Source organism: Diabrotica undecimpunctata, chromosome 1 (genome assembly GCF_040954645.1).
Source record: "Diabrotica undecimpunctata isolate CICGRU chromosome 1, icDiaUnde3, whole genome shotgun sequence".
Lineage (NCBI taxonomy): Eukaryota > Metazoa > Arthropoda > Insecta > Coleoptera > Chrysomelidae > Diabrotica > Diabrotica undecimpunctata.
The window spans coordinates 190,845,947-190,868,383 of NC_092803.1; the positions used below are offsets into that span (position 1 = coordinate 190,845,947).

The 22,437-nt window shown below is 32.3% G+C and overlaps 1 protein-coding gene across 3 annotated transcripts in view; it reads right to left on the minus strand.

Annotated features, from left to right (window-relative positions):
- The window catches only part of LOC140432788 (growth factor receptor-bound protein 14-like), a 945,246-nt gene that overhangs the window by 164,246 nt on the left and 758,563 nt on the right, over positions 1–22,437 (minus strand). For all 3 annotated transcript variants that reach the window (XM_072520900.1, XM_072520899.1, XM_072520898.1), the window contains exon 8: positions 3,781–3,876. In XM_072520900.1, the coding sequence (XP_072377001.1) occupies positions 3,781–3,876 (96 nt within the window). The remainder of the gene's footprint in view (positions 1–3,780; positions 3,877–22,437) is intronic.

A 22,437-nucleotide genomic window follows, 5' to 3' on the forward strand; every position in this document is an offset into this window, starting at 1 on the left:
CGGTATCTTACTATTCTACGACCATCAGGCATTCCTAAACAGAATCGTAATTCGTCGCTGAATACTATATTACTCCATTCTGCCACCCAATGTTGTACCAGTTCAAACGCTGATGACAGTGGTCCGCAGTCAAAGGAAGCACTAGTCGTGGGCGGAATGAAACCAGTCCAAAGGCTCGAATGCGACGGTATAGTGTACGCATACTAACAGGTTTACCTACTACTCCAAACCATTGGTCAGCAATTTGACGCGTAGTGGTAAAACGGTCTCGCAGAGCCAGTAATCTAAAGCGACTATCTTAACGCTCTATGGTACGCCTAGGTTGACCAGTTGGTCTTCTTCGTGTTCCTCTACCTTCGTTTGTCCACACACGACAGACACGCTTAACCGCCATTATCGTACAATTAACATGACGGTCAATTTCGCGATACGACAAATCCATATCTCTATATGCAATAAATCTACCCCTATTAAAATCGCTAACATGGTGGTAATTTTAGTGTCTTCGAACTCAAAGCATTTTGTTACATTTTAGACTGAGGAATAACTAAAAATTTCTATACAAACTGGTTTTCACAAACCGGTCTCTTCACAAAAAAATTTAAGTTAAAACTTTATTTTTACAAAAAGTAGAAATAATTTCTTAGTTATTCGTTAAGAAACTCTTTCATTGAATAATATGGTCTTTCAGATAGATAAGCTTTTACGGAACTTAAGAAAAGATGTTGCAGATTTAAGTTGTAAAGGGAGATGGTTCTATAATTTTTTTGCCAAATATATAGGTAGATTTCTTTACTAACTCAATGGACGGGATCGGTAAATACACATCAAAGGTGTGTACTATTTAAATAATATTTTTTATTATTTTTTTTAATTCATTTACAAAATAAATTTTTCACCACAATCATCCAATTTTTGTTCATTTACTAAATTTTATTTTATTTTTATATAGAAGGTAGCTGGCAGGTACAACTCCTGTATTTGCATTTCTAAACATCTCTTTAAGCAATTTAGATACCTATCTACTTATACAACATATCCTCACAAAAACAGTCCGCAAACCTCTACTGGCATTACCTAGGGGATGGAGACATGTCTGAACTTCTAGTCATTTCGGTGAAAAACGATAATTGGAGTTGAGCCCTTGCTGTTCTTAGTGGGGCAACGATTTGCATGCGGTTTTTACCACCGACGGTATGGTGACGCTATTAGAGGTTCACCGACTGCGAAAACTGAGAAGTCCTGGGTCTCTGAAGTTCTATTGTGGGATATGTAACCCAACTAGTATCTTTGGTAAGTTAGTTTTGCAAGATACTTGAGAGTTAGATATTTGTGTACAAGGTGTTTGTTCAGACGGTAATTTTGGCACGTCAATATTAAAACGCATTATTTAAGATTAAATTGTGTGTGTGAATCAGAGCCGAGGCAATTATATGTGATGGATACAGATGATGTTTGTTTTTCGAATGGCGAGATGGAGAAACTTTTGTTCGCATAATTAATCTATTTATTCTCTTTTATCCTATCGATTGTTGGACATATATCTTTACTTATATTTTCCAATCGTCTTTATCCATTGCTGTGTCCATCTTGTTTAGCTATCAAGTGTTAAGTTGTCAAGAAATTGGTGTTGTTTCTAAACGTCATACAGGCCGTAGAAAAATAACCAACCAGATTAAAGACCGTTTTATTAGGTAGAGTGCCTGTGTTATCCAGAGGAAATCACGCGAATCGACTTGAGAGTGCACAAAATCACGCAAATTGGGCTAGACGTGAGTGGGTCCCAATTTTGATTTGCACCTGGTACAAGACGGACGACAAGAATTTGGAGACGATCTGGCAATGCTGAACGATTGGCCATTGTGCAGGAGGATCATAGATACCAAGGCAGCTGTATAATGGTATGGGGTGGCATCACTCTTGGTGTAAGAACCAATCTCGTTTGTCTGGAACGGTTTCTAAATGCAACAGACTACCACGATATTATTCTTAAACCTATTTTTGTACCCTTTGCACAACAAGCTGAAGCAGTTCTACTTTCCCAATTTTAATGCACGACAATGCGCTTCCGCATACTGCCAGGGTCGTGAGAAATTGAGGTTTTACCATGGCCTGCACAATCGCCAGATTTAAACCCAATGGAGCATATATGGGACATATTGGACAGATGCATTTTACAACAAAATATTGCGTTCAATACAAGACGGCAACTGTTTGAGGGCCTTTCAAAGGAGTGGAACAGAATACCGCAAGACATTAACCATCTGATCATGAGTTTGCTTTACAAACAGACTAGGACAGTAATCAACAACCAATGATACACTATACTAACTGAACCTAAAGACTAATTTGTTGAGAGTTGAGGGGCAACATATTAGTTTTTTATTTTTTTTGTTACCATTTTTTAACTTATGGAGTTATCTTTTAACTTTTTTAAGAGCTATTGCGATAATTCCAAGAAAAACGTTTATTTTGTATTCGGCACATTTGTTTATACCTTTTTAATAAAAATATTTAAAATAAATCATTTAAAATCCTTCCGTAATCTCGCATTTTGTTTTTGATCCCCTAGATTATTTTGATATGTGTATAAGGATAATAAATCAAATCACAAAATAAGCTATTTTAAACTATTTTTTTTGTGTGAATTTTTAGTATTTTTTCATTATTCCTTACTATGTAAAATTATATCTTGTTTAATAAAAAGTCCACTTTTAAATTTTAACGTCAGAGTAAATATGGGTTAAACTAAAAGAAAATATAGGAAGAAGACCCGCGGCGCTTAAAATTTCGTTCAATGGTTTTCCAGTTAATTATGCCTAAAAGATTAAATTTAGTCCAGTCTCCAAAGAGTTGACCCTAAAATTCGTACGAACAAGCTGAATTTTGCCGAAAATATTAATTTTGTTATATAATTCAATGTTTAACATTACAAACGATCGCACCTCACGGGAAATGTCTCCAAGGAGACGGTTTTGGTTGTAGTTTATAGCAGAAGTTTGGTTTGTTTTTGATAAACGTACTAGTGTAATAAAAAAAAATTTTAAACGATTTTAGATAGTTTGTCATGTGAAAGTTTAAATTCAACGTTTTTTAAACATATTTTCAATGCCTCACATTTGTTGTCAAAACTTAAAACTAAAAATTCATGCTATAAGTTTTGAAGGTTAGACTCTAGTAATCGAAACTTCATAGTAGCCAGTTTTTGGCGCGATTCAAAATTTTGGCGGAAAATTCAAAAAGATATTGAATTTTTACCGTCGAGCTGATACCAATTTTATTGAACAATGATTTCGAGCCCGTAACTGACATTCAAAATCGACAGTTGCTTCAAGCGTTGTTTGTAAGAGAACGGTTCATTCTACACAAAAAGTGATAATAAACATTCTTGTTGAGAATTTACTCAGCTAAATTTTTTATTAAAAACATTTTTTTTCTACGGAATACAGATTCTTGGTAAATCGATTTTTTTTGCGTTTTTACCCCCCTACCAGGGGAGTTTTAGGGAGAAGCGCGAGGGCAGAAGTAGTAAACCTTTTTCATCTTTTTGGGACCCCAAAATTAATATTCTCTGCAAAATTTAGCTTGTTAGTATGATTTTTAAAGGTTCAGTGGCATTTTCGTCTCTGACGACTTGAGTAGTTATATTAGATTAGAAGAAGTAACAAAAATTACAGTGTCCACCTACAAAAATGTTGTGTATTGTAGTCTGGGGGAAAAATTAATATATTAAATATTGGATAGAATATTATTTTCCGAGAAAATCTAAATAGTACTTACATTAGGTACGGAGTAGCTATTATAGTCTTTTGAGTTGATACTGTCACCCTGCTTGTTCCGAAAAGCCCGATAGTTTTCCCTGAGCTGCTTCCCATACTGAAACAAAGAGAAATGATCAGAAATCGATAGCATCTTACATCAAAATAGAAACAACTAGATGCAACTAACAATAATTACTGGAGTAAAACAACTAATAATATTACATATTAAATCCGTAAAATATTTTCGAAACACAATTCAGATTTCTGCCTTAATCTGAGCCTTCTAAAAATTGCAAGGCAAAGCAGACGTTGATAAAGATGTTAATAGAGACATGGGGAATCTAAAATTTGCATTCCACGACATGTCTCCTCAACTAAGCAGAAATCATTAGCGAATTGGTTTCTTGTACTCATACAGAGTAGATCCGAATAAAATGAAAAAGACAGTCAAGATTTGATTTCACGTACAAAGCGTCTATGTATCTGTTTATACGTCTTCTTCTTCTTAAAGTTCCATCTCCTATCGGAGGTTGGATATCATAACGGCTATGGTCACTTTGTCGGCTGCTGCTCTGAAAAGTTGTAGTGAACTACAGTTAAACCATTCTCTAAGGTTCTTCAGCCAGGAGATGCGTCTTCTTCCCTGGATCCTTCCTTGCATAATAATTCTCAGCAGCTCATATTTTCATATGAGCTATTGTTTATACGTATTTCGCCTTAATAAGGTTAATGAATAGCTGTTCTGATGAGCCTTATTAAGGCGAAATACGTATAAACAGATACATAGACGCTTTGTACGTAAAATCAAATCTTGACTGTCTTTTTCATTTTATTCGGATATACTTTGTATAAGTACAAGAAACCAATTCGCTAATGATTTCTGCTTAATGGAGGAGACATGTCGTGGAATGCAAATTTTAGATTCCCCATGTCTCTATTAACATCTTTATCAACGTCTGCTTTGCCTTGCAATTTTTAGAAGGCTCAGATTAAGACAGAAATCTGAATTGTGTTTCGAAACTATTTTACGGATTTATTATTAGATGTCGCTATTGCGTCCGTTTCGAAGCCATTTTAGTGTTGCTTCTTAAAGACAGGAAAGATTTATTTTTCACGTTGAAAACGCCTATGAATAGCTGTTCTGATGAGCCTTATTAAGGCGAAATACGAATAAACATACATTTGACGCTTTGTACGTGAAATCAAATCTTGACTGTCTTTTTAATTTTATTACATATTACTTTTTATGATAAAATGGAAAATAAAAAAGTTATTGACAAAAATAACTAAAAATGTTTGAACAAATTTTCTTTTCACCTAGTCATTTTAAAATAAAATGATGTCAGTGCAATATTATAGAGGGTTTTGCAACAAATAATTTTCACTACAAGTTTGTTTAATTTCATTTATTTTTCGAGTTTTACAGCGCTACGAAGTTAACTAGGTTCTTGATTACTCGTAAAAATATGGCAAAAACGAACCATTAGACTTAGTTTTCTATTATATATATATATATATATATATATATATATATATATATATATATATATATATATATATATATATATATATATATATATATATATATATATATATATATATATATATATATATATTTTGTTCATATTATTTTAGATCAATTTATTATCAACATTCCTATGTTATTATTTATTAATTTATTATAGACCCATTACGCCACCACAAAACTTACCCCACCTCATGCGCTTGCGTCGCACGAAAAAGCACCAATGGACAGAGATAAGGTTTAATAAGAGCACCGTCCCAATATTGTTCCAAGATAAATTTCTTGGTTTTGAAAAGAACAAAACAAACTTAATGGGCCTTCTCAAAACAGCTCTATCAGAATAGTACAGTCACTGAAGGTTTTCACTCCGATTTTGTTGAACCTCCATCAATTTTCGTGAAAATTGGTGAGTAGTTAGAGGATACCTTAAGAAACAAAAGTGACATGGTGTCAACTTACGCTTTTACCCTGGGGGTGGATGCCACCCCTTCTCGTGGGTGGAAATTATTTTATTAAAAATATCCCCAGAAATCGATAGAGGGACCAAATCTAAACAAAATTTATCTTATAAAGTTATTAACATAAATCAATAGATTTTGAGTATATACAAAATATTGAAGATCAAACATTTTGATTTTTCGTGAAAAAAAATGCATGTTTTAAAGCGGTTTTTCATGAATAACTCAAAAACTCTAAGATTTTATAAAAAAGTTGTCATTACCAAACTTGAAGCTAATAAAAAATTGAATAAATTCCTTGTTTAAAAAACCTTTTAATATTAATTCAAAGTGAGTTATAGGTAATTAAATGTATTTTTTTTTTTCGGCGAGTACTCAAATCTGAATATTCAAGCTTAAATAACGGGACAATGCATTTTATAAAATATACTTATTAAACAATTTTCAAAGTACTCAGAAATACCTATAAAATGGACTCTAGAAGAAGTTGATAGCATCAAAATTAAGCAAGTTATGATGAAAATAAGAGGACCCTTTCGAATTTTTTTGGAAAAAGTGAAAAATAAAACATACGCCATTTCCACAAAAATTAAAATTTATAGTAATCCCTACAAGACTTTCTTTATTTTAGCATAAGTAATGACCCTAAAAATTTTGACTGGTTTAGAATGCAGATTTTTGAAAAAAAATTTGATTTAAAAATTTCAGAATTTTTCAAATTTTTATAAATTTCATTTTCTTTTGAGAATAACTCCATATATACTGAATATACTTAAAAAATGATACAGACCAATATTTGAAGTTTTTTTACCAAAGATTTTCCTTTGTTTTATATTTTTGTAGGATAAAAAATAACTAAATAACTTTCAAATGGTTTTTAAATGAACCTGATCTCATAAAAATTAACGGAATTATTGTAAAAAAATCAATAACTCAATTTTTTAGAAAAATTTTTAGAGTAGAGATTTTGTATGCATATATATGAAAAAAGGTAGGTAATAAGAAGTAGTGCTGCACAATATTATTGTATACGGAAGTGCAAAAGATGTGAATATGAGTAAACTACAACGCATCGAAGACCTATCAGCTTATCTGGAACAGCTGCCTAACGAGTTGTTTATTATTATAAGGCTACCACTAAAAATAGCGCAGTAAAGTTTTCATCTATGGTCCCAATGGTTGTTGCATTGGATGACCACCTCAAAAGAGTTTATTAACAAACCCAGATATGGCTTGGAAACAAAGACATTCGTCCAGTTGACTGGGGATGGTGCAAAATTAAAGAGTCTTTGTTTCCAACTAAAAAATCCTAATCCACCTGCTCCAGAAGAATTGTTAAAAATGATTTTTTGCAACTGCAAAAAAGGAAGCGGCACTTCTTGCGGGTGTCGAAGAGTAGGGTTATTTTGCAATGCAGTCTGCGGATCATGTAGTGGGGATAATTGCCAAAATAGCCCTCTAATTAATGAAAAAGGAGAAATTGGTGAAGACAGCTCCGATGAAGAGTGAAAAATTAACAATTAAAGTACTATTAATATTTGATTAATTTATGAAACATTACTTACTTAAATAAAAAATGAATGAACTTTTCATATATTTTAATATTTATTTTAATAGGTTTTCCTCTTAACTAACAAATTAAATTTTTATAAGTCACATAAGCACTGAAAAAATTGTTCAGGAAATGTGGAAAGAATAATATTAATACAGTTTGGAAATATTAATAAAGTTTATCATAACCAATAAAAAAGTTTCTAAATGATTAAAGCTATTAAAGCTAATACAAAAACATTTTCCATTATTTTTATGACAAGGGGTAGTTTTTAAGGGTGCAAAATTACGCAATAAATAAATAAATACTTTAATACTCAGTAAATGAGATTTCAATTCAGTAATGTATTATTCAAATAATTAAAGTTTCTTGAAATTCATTTTTCAATTATTCTGCTTTAAGGGGGTGTTTTTTAAGGGTTGAAATTTCACAGTCAATCAAAAATTATATCATAAACATTAAAGAAACTATTTGTTGCTAAAAGGGTTGAAAAATTAATTAAAATCATAAATTATGCTTATATATGTTGCAAAATATTTATTTTATTTAATTAATCGGGATTACTTTTTTTACTGCATTGTAACCGTTTCAAAAGATTTAAAAGAAACTCATTATATATTTCGATTATATTTTTTTTTTAATAAAACTAATAGCCCCATCTATCTGTCAAGTACCTACCTGTAGCCGACTCAAGGATTCTTCTGTAATTCCCAAATATATCCGGTAGATGAGCATATTTTTCAACTTGTCACTCACGCCCAATTTCGAGATTCAGGCGCCATGATAGCGCTTCGCTCCTTTCTGTTAAGACCGTCCAACCGTTAAGACGTGTTTCCAAAGTGGGTCTCAATTCAGAGACCCTTATTGGAGAGGCTATAATGCTGATATTATATTTCTAATACTCGTCGCAAGATAGTATTGCTATGGAGTTATTCCAGATCATGGCCCAGTAGCAGTATCTTTTTTTGGAATCCCTAACCCCTCTTATCTAGGATGGTGGTGATTTTATATAGTACGTAGCTGAATCAATGGTTTATTTGGTGACTTATTAAACAAGAAGAGAAACAGAGCAGATTAAGGTTGTACCAATTTTTATTATACCTACTTTCAAGACAACAGAAATGATTATGAACTCAAAAAAAAATGAAAATATAGTGAAGTGTTCTAATTTAATTTAAAGGTTTATTTTCTTCATTGTTGCTAGTTGATAAATAACTATATTATTTTCAATGTAAACAAATTTCGAAATTTGGGGTTAATATATATATATATATATATATATATATATATATATATATATATATATATATATATATATATATATACATTCATTTTCTTTATAACCAATTCTTAATTTAATACGATACAAAGATTTTTTGTTTATGATAATGTTAACATAAAATAATATTTTGGAATCCCTCTGGGATGACGTAACTTTTAATGTTTTCTTTTTGTTCATTACTAAGAAATAATAAAGAATAGTTTTCTTGTAAACTTTCAATAAATCTTAATTTTTTTTCTCTTCCCCTTCGAGGATAAACCAGGGGTGGCGTCCAATAATAAATTATAACTTCATATTATCTAATTGTGCTTGGATTTAAAATACGATATAGTTTCTATATGTTTATGAAAACCCCGCCCAATTCTCTTCCGACAGTGAGCGATTCAGGCCTTGTATATATTATTGTAGCACGGTTTCGTTACAAAACTGGCGCCCCGACGTAGGGCATGTTTTAGATTTGCGACATTTGTATCTTCGTTACAAAATGTCGCCAAGCGTGTGGGGCTTTTGAATATTCCTGTATCTTCAGAGTTTTTTTCAATATTATTAGTTGTTTTGTACCCCCCTGTATATGTGGTTAATTAAGTCTGTATGTTTTGAACCATTTTTTTGGTTAAATTGTGTATTTGCTTTTATCCAATTTTTCATTAAATCAACACTGCTACTATTTTAGAATTTTTTGCAAAGTATTCATATGTATTCGTTTTTAGTCTTCGTAAAATTACGTAGAAATATTTCCGTCTATTTTCTGAGATCAAAATAAAACGTATTTGGAATGATGTGATGTAAACATTCGCTGCTTACTGCGAATTTCTTTTTGTCGGTATTCTTAATGTGAACGATATTAGCATTATATTAGTTGTTTATTTACAGACTCGTCTATTTAAAGTAAACATTCCATGTTAGAGAAATTTTGTTTACGTTCATGAAGTAAGTAATCTTTTTTTAGTGTTATATTGATTGAAACCTTGAATTTATTCAGGCTAATATGTCTCAACAATTTGTATAGTCCTCAATTCTTTTTCCTTGCAGTTCAGTCTTTTTGTTTATAGAACCATAATAATTATATTCCTCAATGTGTTTATTTTAAATAAACGAAATGGCTCTTAGTGTTCGTTATTTGAAAAAACAATTAAGTGAATTTTATTTCTTAACCTTGATTCATGGTTTTTATTTGCGGCAAACAGCCGGAAACTATATCTATATACAGGCTGTCCCGACCTACCTAATTCTAAAATATGTTTAGTCTGTCATCTGTTAAATTTTCTTTTTAATTTGTCTTTCGTTTATTTTAAAAATTTATTTTTTCATAGTTTAACTTTTTCGTACTTTGAAAAGAAAATTTTATTTCCTGAAAAGGAAAATGCTTTCTATATTTTACAGTCCATGGTTCTTTTGTTTTACATGTATAAGGAAGTAATGATATGACTTCGTTTCTCTCTGCCTAAGGCGTCTTTGTTGAGAATATAGAGCGGAAATATTGTTATTCTCCTTCTGTTATGTTAATTTTATGTCTTTGTGTGGTCAGATGTAGTAGAAGTATGTTTTTGGTACTGGAATTTATTGTTATTTGTGGTTTTACCTTTTTTTTCTCGAGATGTCCTGTAGGACGTACAGGCACGTGACCTGTATTATTGTATCTTGAGTTATTTGTGTGGATGTCAGACTGTTGTATACGCAGCAGCTTTCTTTTTTTTTTGTCGTTGACATTTTTGTGGTCTTCTAATATAGTTTACTAGACCACGTATATCTTTTTGCTTTGAAACTTTTGGCTAAGGCTCAAAAGCTTTCATTTATTATCTTGTGTTCATGATATGGTACAAGTGAAGGTTGGAGTAGTTTACTGTTGTCTATTGTGACTCTTTGTATATACAGAGGTGAAACAACCCGCTGCCGCCTATTGTGAATTTATCTTTTATCTTTATGTCGACGTTAAGACCACTTTTGTTTAACAATTGAAGTAGTTCTGGTACTACCGTTAAATGACCCACTGAGAATGAAAAGTTTATATTATTTTGACTCTCTTAGAGTTCTGCTAAAGAATGGTAAACATTTCTTTGTGATTTGTATGACGACCATATTGGATTCAATTAGGTGTCAAAAATGTTTTACTGTTCAACTTTTTTTATTGTTGTGGTGTGTTACATCCAACCTCACGATTTTTTTTATTATTGACGATGGATTGTAATATTTTTCTATTTCTTTGGAAGATTGTAATGATTCTTCCGTTCCTTTTAAGTCTTATCGTAAGTTTTTGCTTCGTGGAAGACTCCGATTTTTTTTTGTTTCTTTTGGAAACAACAGTTTGAAACTGAACTTTTTGTGTAGCGATTGTGTCTTGTATGCCATATACCCCTTTTCTTTCTGCTTCTCCAAGATGTGTATTAACGGTTTGGATTTATTTTCTTCTTTTTTCATTTTGGGAGTCTTCTTCTTGCTTGGAAATTTTCTGCTGTGATCAATCCCAGAGGATATTCTTATGGAACTATTGGCCATCCTGTCTTTCTTCTTTTGCGTTAGTTCAATTTTCAACCAGTGGTTGGAAATTCATTCATTGCTTGACTGTCATAGTCAACTTTATTATTGTTTGATGCTATTTAGGTTGTCTACCTAGTGGATAACCATAGCGAAGCTTGCTAAGACTACTTAGTTGGCCACCCGCCTTTGTTGAGCTGGAAGCATCCTTCTTTTCGCTTTCAGAAACTTTAACACTGGTCTGTTCCACACTTTTGGTTAGGTTAGAGCCATATTTATGGAAATCTGCCATTGGTCGTTGTGCCTAATAGCCAACGAACTGTACCTGATGTCGATTCATCAAATCGAGCATCCAGTTTAATTTTGCATGTAAATATGTCGTGATTTTTGTTTATAGTTTTTTGTTTTATTAAGACCTAAAAGCTTATCAACCTGTCAGTGTTTCGTCGGAAAATTCAGATTTGTCTGAAACCGAATAAATCAGTTTTCTTAAATTTTTAATACCTTTTTTCTAAAATGTTCAGTCCATTCTTAATTTTTAATTTTTTAGTTGATTCCCTTTACGCCTTTGCGTACTTAATCTTTGCTACCTTCTCCAGCGACTATTCAACCCCTCCGTGGCCCGTGTACAGGAAGAGTTGCGCTAACGCGAACTTTATCCTGGAGAGGATTCGTTTCCTTTCCAAATTTTTTTGGCGTGGGGTCAGTACAGCACTGATACCCTAGTACTTAGTACATTGAATACCACTTTGCTTCGGCAAATCTGTCCCTTAGTGCTTCTTTCCCTTCAGGAAGTTGACACGTTTCAATTTTTTTTTGAGCTGTCTCGACAACCCTTGTTTTATGTCGGTGGTGTTGACTATTAGTCAGGGAGCATCCTGCTATAGTCAAGTGGATTAGTGGACCTATCCCTATTCCAATTAATAATTTTGTGTATCTCAGATGTTGTCGCAAAGAGACGAGCCTCTGGAAGTAGTGTAGGAGACTCCGCACGTCGATCTCCAGAGCAACTCAGTTTGGCTCGCACCCCAGTTCGTTGAACTGTTTTACTTTTTATTATTATAATATTGATCATTTATTGTGTTCAATATGTCTATATATATGTATATATGTCGTATTTCTTTTCGACATAAATTTTATTTTTATCTTATCTTATTCTACTTCGGTATTATTCTCTCTCTAGTTTGTATTGATCGAGATCTTAAGTTTATGCTACCCCAACCAAGAACCTATATTGATTTTAAGGGTGTTTGCAAAATTTAATCTCATTTTATTTTTAGAATGCCTTGGTAGAATATGATATTTTTATGCTTATGTTAGTTTATATTACAATAAATTGTACATACCTTTAGTTGTCTTCAAGTGGATACAAAATTCAATTTATCTTATTTTACGGATTTATAAATCCAAGTAATTTTTTTGGTATCTATACCAAAGATATCAAGATTCCTCTGTCTAGTTACCAATGATAGTTCATTATAGTATCTGTTCATTTGCCTAAGTTTTACTCTTAGTGTGAAGACCTTCGAATTTCGACTCTCTATTCGAAACCCCCCAAAATAATGTTTGAAAAGATTATTGCTGCCTAACATCCTATATTCTGAATGGCCAGACACCGAGGAAGGCTAGGGATGAAGTAAGCGGATTCCCGCTAGTTGACTCGTCGGAATGATAAGCTATTCATAATTGTATTTCAGTAATAAATCTAGAATAACAGCCTCCCGCGTCAGGAAACTTTTTTTAGTTCTCCAATACCTGTTTAGTTATGTAATCTAGAATTATTTAGACCCTACCCGAAGTTGACCCTACCCGAAGTTGACCCTACCCGAAGTTGACCCTACCCGAAGTTGACCTACCAATGTTGTCCCTATTATAGGCGGATGATACACGTTAGTTATCACAAATTCTAGTTGTCATACTAATAACTAAACATCAGCCTTTTTTTGTTTCTAAATATAGATGTGTCTTACTGAAATTCTGATGTCTACCTTTCCCAGTAAACTTATTAAGGCTTATCTTTGTAGAACTTTAATGTACCCAATTTTGAACTATTAGTAACTCTTTCCTTTTATTTGTGTATTTCTAAATGTGTCTATAATGACGCGATGCGTTATTACCTTATGTTATTCGTGGATTAAGTCATAGATGAAAGACTCTATGCTTCCGAACAAACGATGACACATTTGTATTTTGTATCTTATGGCGTTAATGATACGATTGTATTATTATTCTTATGTTATTCGTGGATTAAGTCATAGATGAAAGACTCTACGCTTCCGAACAAACGATAACATTATTTTTTTTTGTGTTTTATTGTGTTAGGTCTCATAACGACTACGCAGTAAATTATCTGTTTTGTATCTTGGTGACAACACTAGTATGTTTTGCTTTATATTACTTATGAAATTTCAAATAATAATATCTTAATTATATTGTTTCGATTGAATGCGAGCATTTGGTCTCAAATAATGATTTGTAGATATGTTTTGTTTTATTCCGCTTTGTTCATGATATTGGTTATAGGTGAAATACCCTATGCATTTTGAGAGTGAGAATGCAATTTTTTTTTGTTTACATTTTTATAGTTGAGTCATAAATATTCTATGCGTTCTGTTTCGCTTTGTTCTGAAATCTTTGAGTTGTTCCCACGTGAGTTGTGAAAGAAGGATTCTGTGAGTCCAGATTGTAGCTACGTTTGTCCATTCTGTTTGTCTTACCTCTCCGTATATCTATTCCCACTTTTGAAAAGGTTAGTATGGTGTGCAACCATGCCTAGTCCGATTCCACGCTGGTACCCAGTTGAAATCGTGGGGAGGGCTGTGTAACCGTTTCAAAAGATTTAAAAGAAACTCATTATATATTTCGATTATATTTTTTTTTTAATAAAACTAATAGCCCCATCTATCTGTCAAGTACCTACCTGTAGCCGACTCAAGGATTCTTCTGTAATTCCCAAATATATCCGGTAGATGAGCATATTTTTCAACTTGTCACTCACGCCCAATTTCGAGATTCAGGCGCCATGATAGCGCTTCGCTCCTTTCTGTTAAGACCGTCCAACCGTTAAGACGTGTTTCCAAAGTGGGTCTCAATTCAGAGACCCTTATTGGAGAGGCTATAATGCTGATATTATATTTCTAATACTCGTCGCAAGATAGTATTGCTATGGAGTTATTCCAGATCATGGCCCAGTAGCAGTATCTTTTTTTGGAATCCCTAACCCCTCTTATCTAGGATGGTGGTGATTTTATATAGTACGTAGCTGAATCAATGGTTTATTTGGTGACTTATTAAACAAGAAGAGAAACAGAGCAGATTAAGGTTGTACCAATTTTTATTATACCTACTTTCAAGACAACAGAAATGATTATGAACTCAAAAAAAATGAAAATATAGTGAAGTGTTCTAATTTAATTTAAAGGTTTATTTTCTTCATTGTTGCTAGTTGATAAATAACTATATTATTTTCAATGTAAACAAATTTCGAAATTTGGGGTTAATATATATATATATATATATACATTCATTTTCTTTATAACCAATTCTTAATTTAATACGATACAAAGATTTTTTGTTTATGATAATGTTAACATAAAATAATATTTTGGAATCCCTCTGGGATGACGTAACTTTTAATGTTTTCTTTTTGTTCATTACTAAGAAATAATAAAGAATAGTTTTCTTGTAAACTTTCAATAAATCTTAATTTTTTTTCTCTTCCCCTTCGAGGATAAACCAGGGGTGGCGTCCAATAATAAATTATAACTTCATATTATCTAATTGTGCTTGGATTTAAAATACGATATAGTTTCTATATGTTTATGAAAACCCCGCCCAATTCTCTTCCGACAGTGAGCGATTCAGGCCTTGTATATATTATTGTAGCACGGTTTCGTTACAGCATTTTCTGCCATTTTTAACAAAAGGGGTGGATTTCACCCCTAAAATGCAAAAAGCGCAAGTTGAGCATATGTCACTTTTGAAGTTAAGGGTAAAATATACTCAATCCCAAATTTTCATGCAAATCGATAAAAGTTCACCGAAATCGGAGGTAATAGTTGATTTTTACCTTCATTCACTGTACTAGAAGTATATTTTGTGTCGACCAGGCTGAATATGATGCAGATACAGTCATCATCCGTTCTGCGCTTGCTACACTCCAAGCCTATGATTCTGTGACTGTCGTAGCAGAGGCCATTGATATTCTTGTATTGCTCACGGCATTAGGAAGGGAGCAGTCAACTGTTGGGTGTCCAAAGTGTCCAATTTTTTTAAACCTTCAAAAGGGTGTAAGTCGCATCAATTATACTATTCTTCAAGATTTATATATGGCGACGTCATTGCATAGAATGTTCTGTTTTACCATGATTTTTCAGAATGCGACAAAACATTAGTAGCTTACAAGGTCGGCAAACTTAAATACTTAAATTCATCAAAATTTTACAGAAACATCCTGAGTTAGCAGCATTATTTCTCAGTGAGAAAGCCATCTTTGCCCACTACCGTTGGCGAACGTTTTTTCGTCTCTTTATACAATGGAGATAAAGATGATTCTTTAACAGCATGAGATACAAACAATTTGCCAAGACAGTGACCAAAATTACATTAAACTTATCACCGCTTCCGATGATATTTATCAAATTCTGATTTTGATAGAATTATTTACATATATGAAAATTCATACGAGAAACAAAGAAATAAGTATACATTTAAATAAATTTATTTTTTTAGAACACAACAGTATAAATACTTTATTTTTCTTCTTCTTCCTTTTTTTGGGCTATGTCCTTGACAATTTACCCAGTTAACTTAGGGGTTAGATACTTATGCTCATCATCTGTTTGTTTTGAATTATTTTACATGTATACCTGTATTGGCATATTTATTGAATTCTTCTCAGACTAAAATTTTAGAAAGACAACACAACAAAGTATAAACTTTTCTCGCTCGGGAGTATAATTCAAGTTTTGCATACACCAGAAATGCTACCGACGTATATAGTAGAAACATCCAGGACTTAAAGAAGGAAGTTTATGATTTATAACTTAATATTGAAGGTAAAAATGAAGTTACATAAATGCTTTATTTTTTCATTTCATCAAATTTCATCAAATATTGATGAAAATTCTATTTTCATCAAAATTTGCGAGGATTGTGCAAATATTTATGGGAGTGGGAAGCTTAGTTTTTGATAATTCAGCAATCACGTCGAAATAAGGGTTTTGATTCAAGCGACATTTAAAAATATAATTATCCTACCAGCAGATAAGGAAAATGTAACTGTTAAGATGGATAAAATTCAATATCACGACAAAATTAAAGACCTAATAACAATCGGACCTTTCACCAAATTAACACAGGATCCAACGAATCCTTTGGAAAACAAGATATATAAAATTTAATTCAAGTTCAAAGAATTTTTATGATTATAAAATAAAATGCATTACACCTCATCACAGCAAGACACCTGACTTTTATTGAGTGGCGAAAGTTCATAAAGCGAATACACAACTTAGATCTATTTATAGTACTATGGATTTTCCTTGTAAATTTGAATTTACAAATAATAATGACATACTTATAATGAATACACAACATTTTCTAAATAAATTAGAACGATTTCCAAAGTGAAAATCGAAACATGAGATAAACTGATTATAAAGTAAAATTGTGGTTTATTCCCAATGAAAATAGTAAATGTGTCCATTACATACTGTTACCATTTTTAGTTTTTAGCTAGAAACGTATTTAAATAAATGGAATATTTATAGTAAAGAGAGAAAACATAGTATTTTTCTGATTGTTTATTCAAAATGTATTGTTACCATCAAGTGCTTCGTGTTTTTTGCTGTCAGCAAACGCATTCTTAGTGCTAATACGGAGAAAATATTAACTTTGTAACCTCGTTTTTGTTTTCGGTTCACGGATTGGAAATTACTGTACAACACGCCGGTTTAAATTCAAATTGCCTGACGAATGAACAAAACTAAATTTGCGTGGCTAACAAGTAACTCTTTTTTTTTCTTTCACTTAAACTTGAACAAAACGTCCGTCATGTTCAGAGAAATGACTCAGCTCGTTGTATGTTCTTATGAAAGAGTTTTTTGTTGTCGATTGTTAGTACAAGGCAATGATGCAGTTGATCAATGGCGTATCAGGTATAAATTGTTTAAAAAAATTATTTATTCGTAAATAAAATAGACTACAAGCCCATGGGATATTTTTAGGCTATGCCGCCAATTTTTATCGGTACTCAAAGCAAATTAACCGTTGTGCCTTATATTTCTCACCCCTCTCCCAGCCGAAATGTACGGCGTTTCACAAAAATTAATCTATATACCAATCCAAAACGTTGTGTATGAATGCCGTACTGTGTCACATTGCCAATAATGGAGAAAAAGTTTTCCGAAAATAAAATTTTTTTCCTGAACCCTGATCAAGATTGCTGTATCGATCTGCCACTTTCGGGGAGAAGATGGAACCTGAATATGAAGACGAGTCCTAAGCTTCCATTCCGTCATATATCTCAAATATCTAGTTCTGCCTAGTTGTTAAGTTCTCAAAGTATACTTATGGCTCATCAATCTATGATGTCTTTGCTACTTGATTCATATAAGTATTAAGCACAAAAACAGTGGAAAAACTTTAATAAGCGAGGTAACGAAGCATTAAGCCTACCAATTTTCTACAGCAAGATGAATCGCTATGGAACCTTTTGTATTCTACTCAGGAAAGTGTCAGGAAAGTTTGTCAACACAACTTCTGATAATAAAATGAAAATTGCATTTTTTACATAAGGAAAATACATTTGTAAAGTGGATAAAAATGAAAAATTTGCAACTTAGAAAATATCATAAGTTCAATTTTGATACTAGGGGATTTTCGAGGTCGCTGATCACAACTACGATAACAACGATGGTCCTCGAGCTACCTGGCGCCCAGTGTAGACCAAGTCTTCTGGCGTTTTATGTATTTTCATTCGAAATCAATCGAAAGTCATTACTGGGTGGTTTTCGAGGGCGCTGAACACGAATATTACTCATTATTGAGTACACGAACATAAACTTCTGAAGTTTTATGTTATTTTTATTCAAAATAACAAAGTCTCCAAAGTATCTGACGCACAGGGTAGACCTCCTTTCTTAAAGTTATATGTTAACTTGTTATTTTAGATTTTTATGAAAGTGTGGTATCAAGTAAAAGTTTAAATATGATTTCTTGAATATAAATACAAAAACAATTTTTTATTAAGTAAAAAAAGATGATTAACAAAATATCGTATCATTCAAATTTATTTCTTCCTTATTTTCTTCTGTATCAGATAATTGATTACTTATGCACTTATACCCAGCACAATTTTTACATGCCAAATTGCAAACAAAGCCATTGTTTCTATATCCACATTTCTATATAAAAAAATGTGATTTTCGTAAGTCCCGAGCCTATCTAGTAAAACAATATTTTGTTGCAAAAATTATTCTTCATTCATCAAAATAATGTCCTTTAGTGGCGATACAATCATTCCAACGTTTTTCTAATTGTTTGTTGCTGCCATTGTAAAACGATTTATCTTTTCCTTAAAAGTAGGCTCCAGTTTCGGCAACTACTTATTTATTGGGGCCGTATCTCTCGTCACTGACATTTTTTTAGATCAGAAAAAAGGTTATAGTCGCTGGGGGCCAGATCTGGACTACACGTTTTCATGGACTTGTGAAACAACAATTTTTTCTTCAACAAATGAGGCCTTCTTTACGATTTCGGTCTTATATAGTACTTGCTGTTGATTGTTTCTCTATATTTCAAATAGTCAATGAAAATAATTTCTTACGTGTCTCAAAATACAGAAGCCATAACTTTTCCGGCGGCTTTTTGCGTCTTTGGTCCCTTTGTGATAGAATATTAAAAGAAAGGTGTTCTTTTAAGATAGCATCAAGAAATCGACACAACCTAAAAAATCTGGGATGCAATGCCATCTACTATCGGATAAAGATCGAAAGTTGGCTTTTATAAATTTTTGGAACGTGAGCTGGGGTGAAAATAAATTTTTGTAGATTTAAACGTCAAATCTGAAACACTCCAAAAAAAAACGAGACCAAAAAGATGAAGACAAATCTAAAAAAACAAAATGATCAAAGTGTGCAAAAAAATGTTCCTTAACACACTAAGCATAGGAGAAAAGACCATACGCTATTGGAAAATTGTAAAACCACGTTGTAAAGAATGTCAGAAAAGTGTATACGCGAGTACTGATGAAGATGGTCTTGCAGACGTAAACGGTCAATTCAAAGGTAAGCAAGAGGAACCGGTTAGATTCGGAAAGAATAAATTAGTTAAAGTTATTTTTTGAAAGTTTACCAACCCATTATTGCCGATCTACATCTTAAAAATTGTATCTTCAACAAAAACTCTAGGGACTTTACTCTAAAGACCGGTGTAATGACGTTAAACCATTTTCAATTGCATATTTTAACAATTGTTTTGAGGATATGAATTTGAGTTTATTTAAAAGAAAGACAGATGAGTGTGATTTATGTGTGGCTAAAAGAGTAGGCAATGCCATAGAGGCGGAATATGAATTGTACAAATTAAAAAAGAAGAAGCCAGAGAGGAGAAGTCAAATGACAAAATTAGTGCCAGTAATAAAGGATTCACTATAGATCTACAAGCTGTACTTCTTTGTCTAAAGTCCAACGTCTCAGTTTTATATTATAAAACCAAATTAGCCGTCCATAATTTTACTTTTTATGATGTTAAGACCGGTAGAGGTTACTGCTTTGTGTGGAACGAAGTTGAAGGGGGTATTGGGGCAAATGAATTTGCAACTATAATTTGTCATTTTGCAGCTACTCAATTATCGTCCATTCAGCCTGGAGAGAAGTTGAATTTGTATAGTGACGGCTGCACTGGGCAAAATCTCACTGCAATATTGTCGAGTGCTTTGTTGAACTTCGCTGTATATAACACAGTGCCTGTTCTTCAAAAATATCTCGAACGTGGCCACACACAAATAGAAGCTGATGTTATACACCCATGTATAGAAAGACAGTTTGAAACACAAAATAAAATGCGCAAAACAAAATACTTAACTCAAACATTTTTTTCGAAATTTTAAAGGTCAATACTTATTAGCCATTAGGCCTGTAAAAAAGGTAAGCGATCCTACTGCAACAGATTTGCGTGCACTGCAATACCGCAATACAATCCAGATGGAACCATTCAATTTAAACTCAGAGGTTAAGAGGAATGGCAGGTTCTTCCAGTCCGAGGAAACAAAAAAGTAGTTTTAGGTGTACCACTTAAAGAAATACCGCTGCTTTATCCAGAACCATTGAGAATTAAAAAAGAAAAATTTGAAAAGATGCCAAAAGCAGATGAGGTTATGTTAGAACAAGAATGTCGTAATATAGATATTGTTACGAGATTGTATGAAATTTATCTTTTCCGAGTAGGTTGCTATGTGTAACTCCATGAATGAAATGAATTATTTAGGAGATATAGACACTTATGTATTATTATAATAATTACTTCTTTTATATCTTCTTCTTATTAATCTAACATCGCAAGAATTGGAAGGAATAAAACATTGCTACCACACAATTTATTCGAAAATAATAAGAAAAAGAAAGCATACTCGTAACAGATCTTAGAAGTTATACTCAATATAATAAAAGCATGCAAATACACTAGGTACAGAGAGATGAAAACGTGTATTTAAATTTTTCGCCCGCATATAAAGTCATCTCGTACGTCAATGGCCGAACTCTTTCATCCGAGACCACATAGCAACAACAAAAATTATGCAAGTGAAACTGAAAGTTTAGTACCCGAATAATTAGGGGTTTATGGTTTCCATTCAGAGCCGTTCAGGAATGACAAGAAAGACATAAAAGACCCTTTTGATTTGTTATGAAGTTAGACATAAAAAGGTTGTAACGTCGAAAGTAAAGAAAAGGTTGACGATAAATGTCTAACTACCGGAAATTAAGAGATACCCTTGTTTTATCTGAGAAATTGCCAGTGTTATTAGATGATGGCAAACAGTAATAGAGGTAAGTTTTGAAATTAAATGATTTATTTTCTTAATATCAAATGTGAGATTTTTGAGAAAAATTAACTGCCGCTTTTCCTTCGAGCGTTAGGGAAAAGAGGAACATATGGGCTAACAGGTCTCTTTAATAAAATTATAGAAGTGGGTGAAATAATAGGTATATAATAACAATATAAATATAATAATATTATTAATAGAGTGAAATAGATAGAGTAGAATAACAAAAAAATTGTGTTATAAATATAAATTTACATAAACCCAGTTTCCACAGAAGTTGTGTGTCACATGGACTACAACTTGTACGTAACAAACACTTGTAAATACAAACATTAATTAACTAATGTTTATATTTTGAGAACGATTTCCGAAGTGCAAATTCAAAGTCAATAAACTTATTCTTTAACCTTCAATTGTGGCTTATTCCCATTAAAATAGTAATTACTTTAAAATGACACAAGAAAATAGCTTCATAACAATATTAAAAGTTACAACATTATTAATATTTAAAATATAAAACAAGCAAGATATTCCTTAACCCTCTCATGCATTAAGTCCACTCCAGTAGACAGATTTTTTTAACTCCAAAAAATATATTTTAATTCTATGGAACTTGTGCAAAATGCATGAAGTCCCTTTTAGTGGACTCTACAAGTAACTCTACAGTATTTATTTTGAAAATTAAAGTTTGTTTAATGTTAGTATCTATAAACATGGGAGAAGTAGACCTGATGGATGGACCAGCTGTTGGCCCTGTATCCTCTAAGGAGAAGAAACAAACGCTGGTACATAAGAGTTTTTACGCATTTTGTGGAAGTTCTTGTTGTAAATGCATGGATCTAAGATCTGCTTGAATTTAACGTAAGTATTGTCAGAGCATTAACCCGGAAGGTATTTGGTACTTACCTTGGCAGTATTTTTTATAGCGTATATTATTATTTTATTTACGTATTTAATATATTTATTGGAAAATTGAACGACTGGTATAATAAAATATAATTGAGTATAACTGTTGCAAATGACAACTTTATGCAATTTTTTTAACGGTTTTATTAAAGAACTGTTTACAACTAAAAAAATTAACAACAAAAAATAACAAGTTATTAATTTAGGAATCTTCTCCTCTGTTAATACAGTCAGCGCAAGTCAAAACTGTTCTGGAATGGCTTTATTTCCTAGAATATTTCTAATTTTTTGCCTTAATGGAATTGACAGTGATGTAATACTTGATCGACGAACAATATGGGGCTTCGTAAGTTGCTTAGCAAGATCTGTCAGATATATTCGTCGTTTGAGCTTTGTGTCTGTATTGCTGTAGTAAACAATTTGTGAATTTATG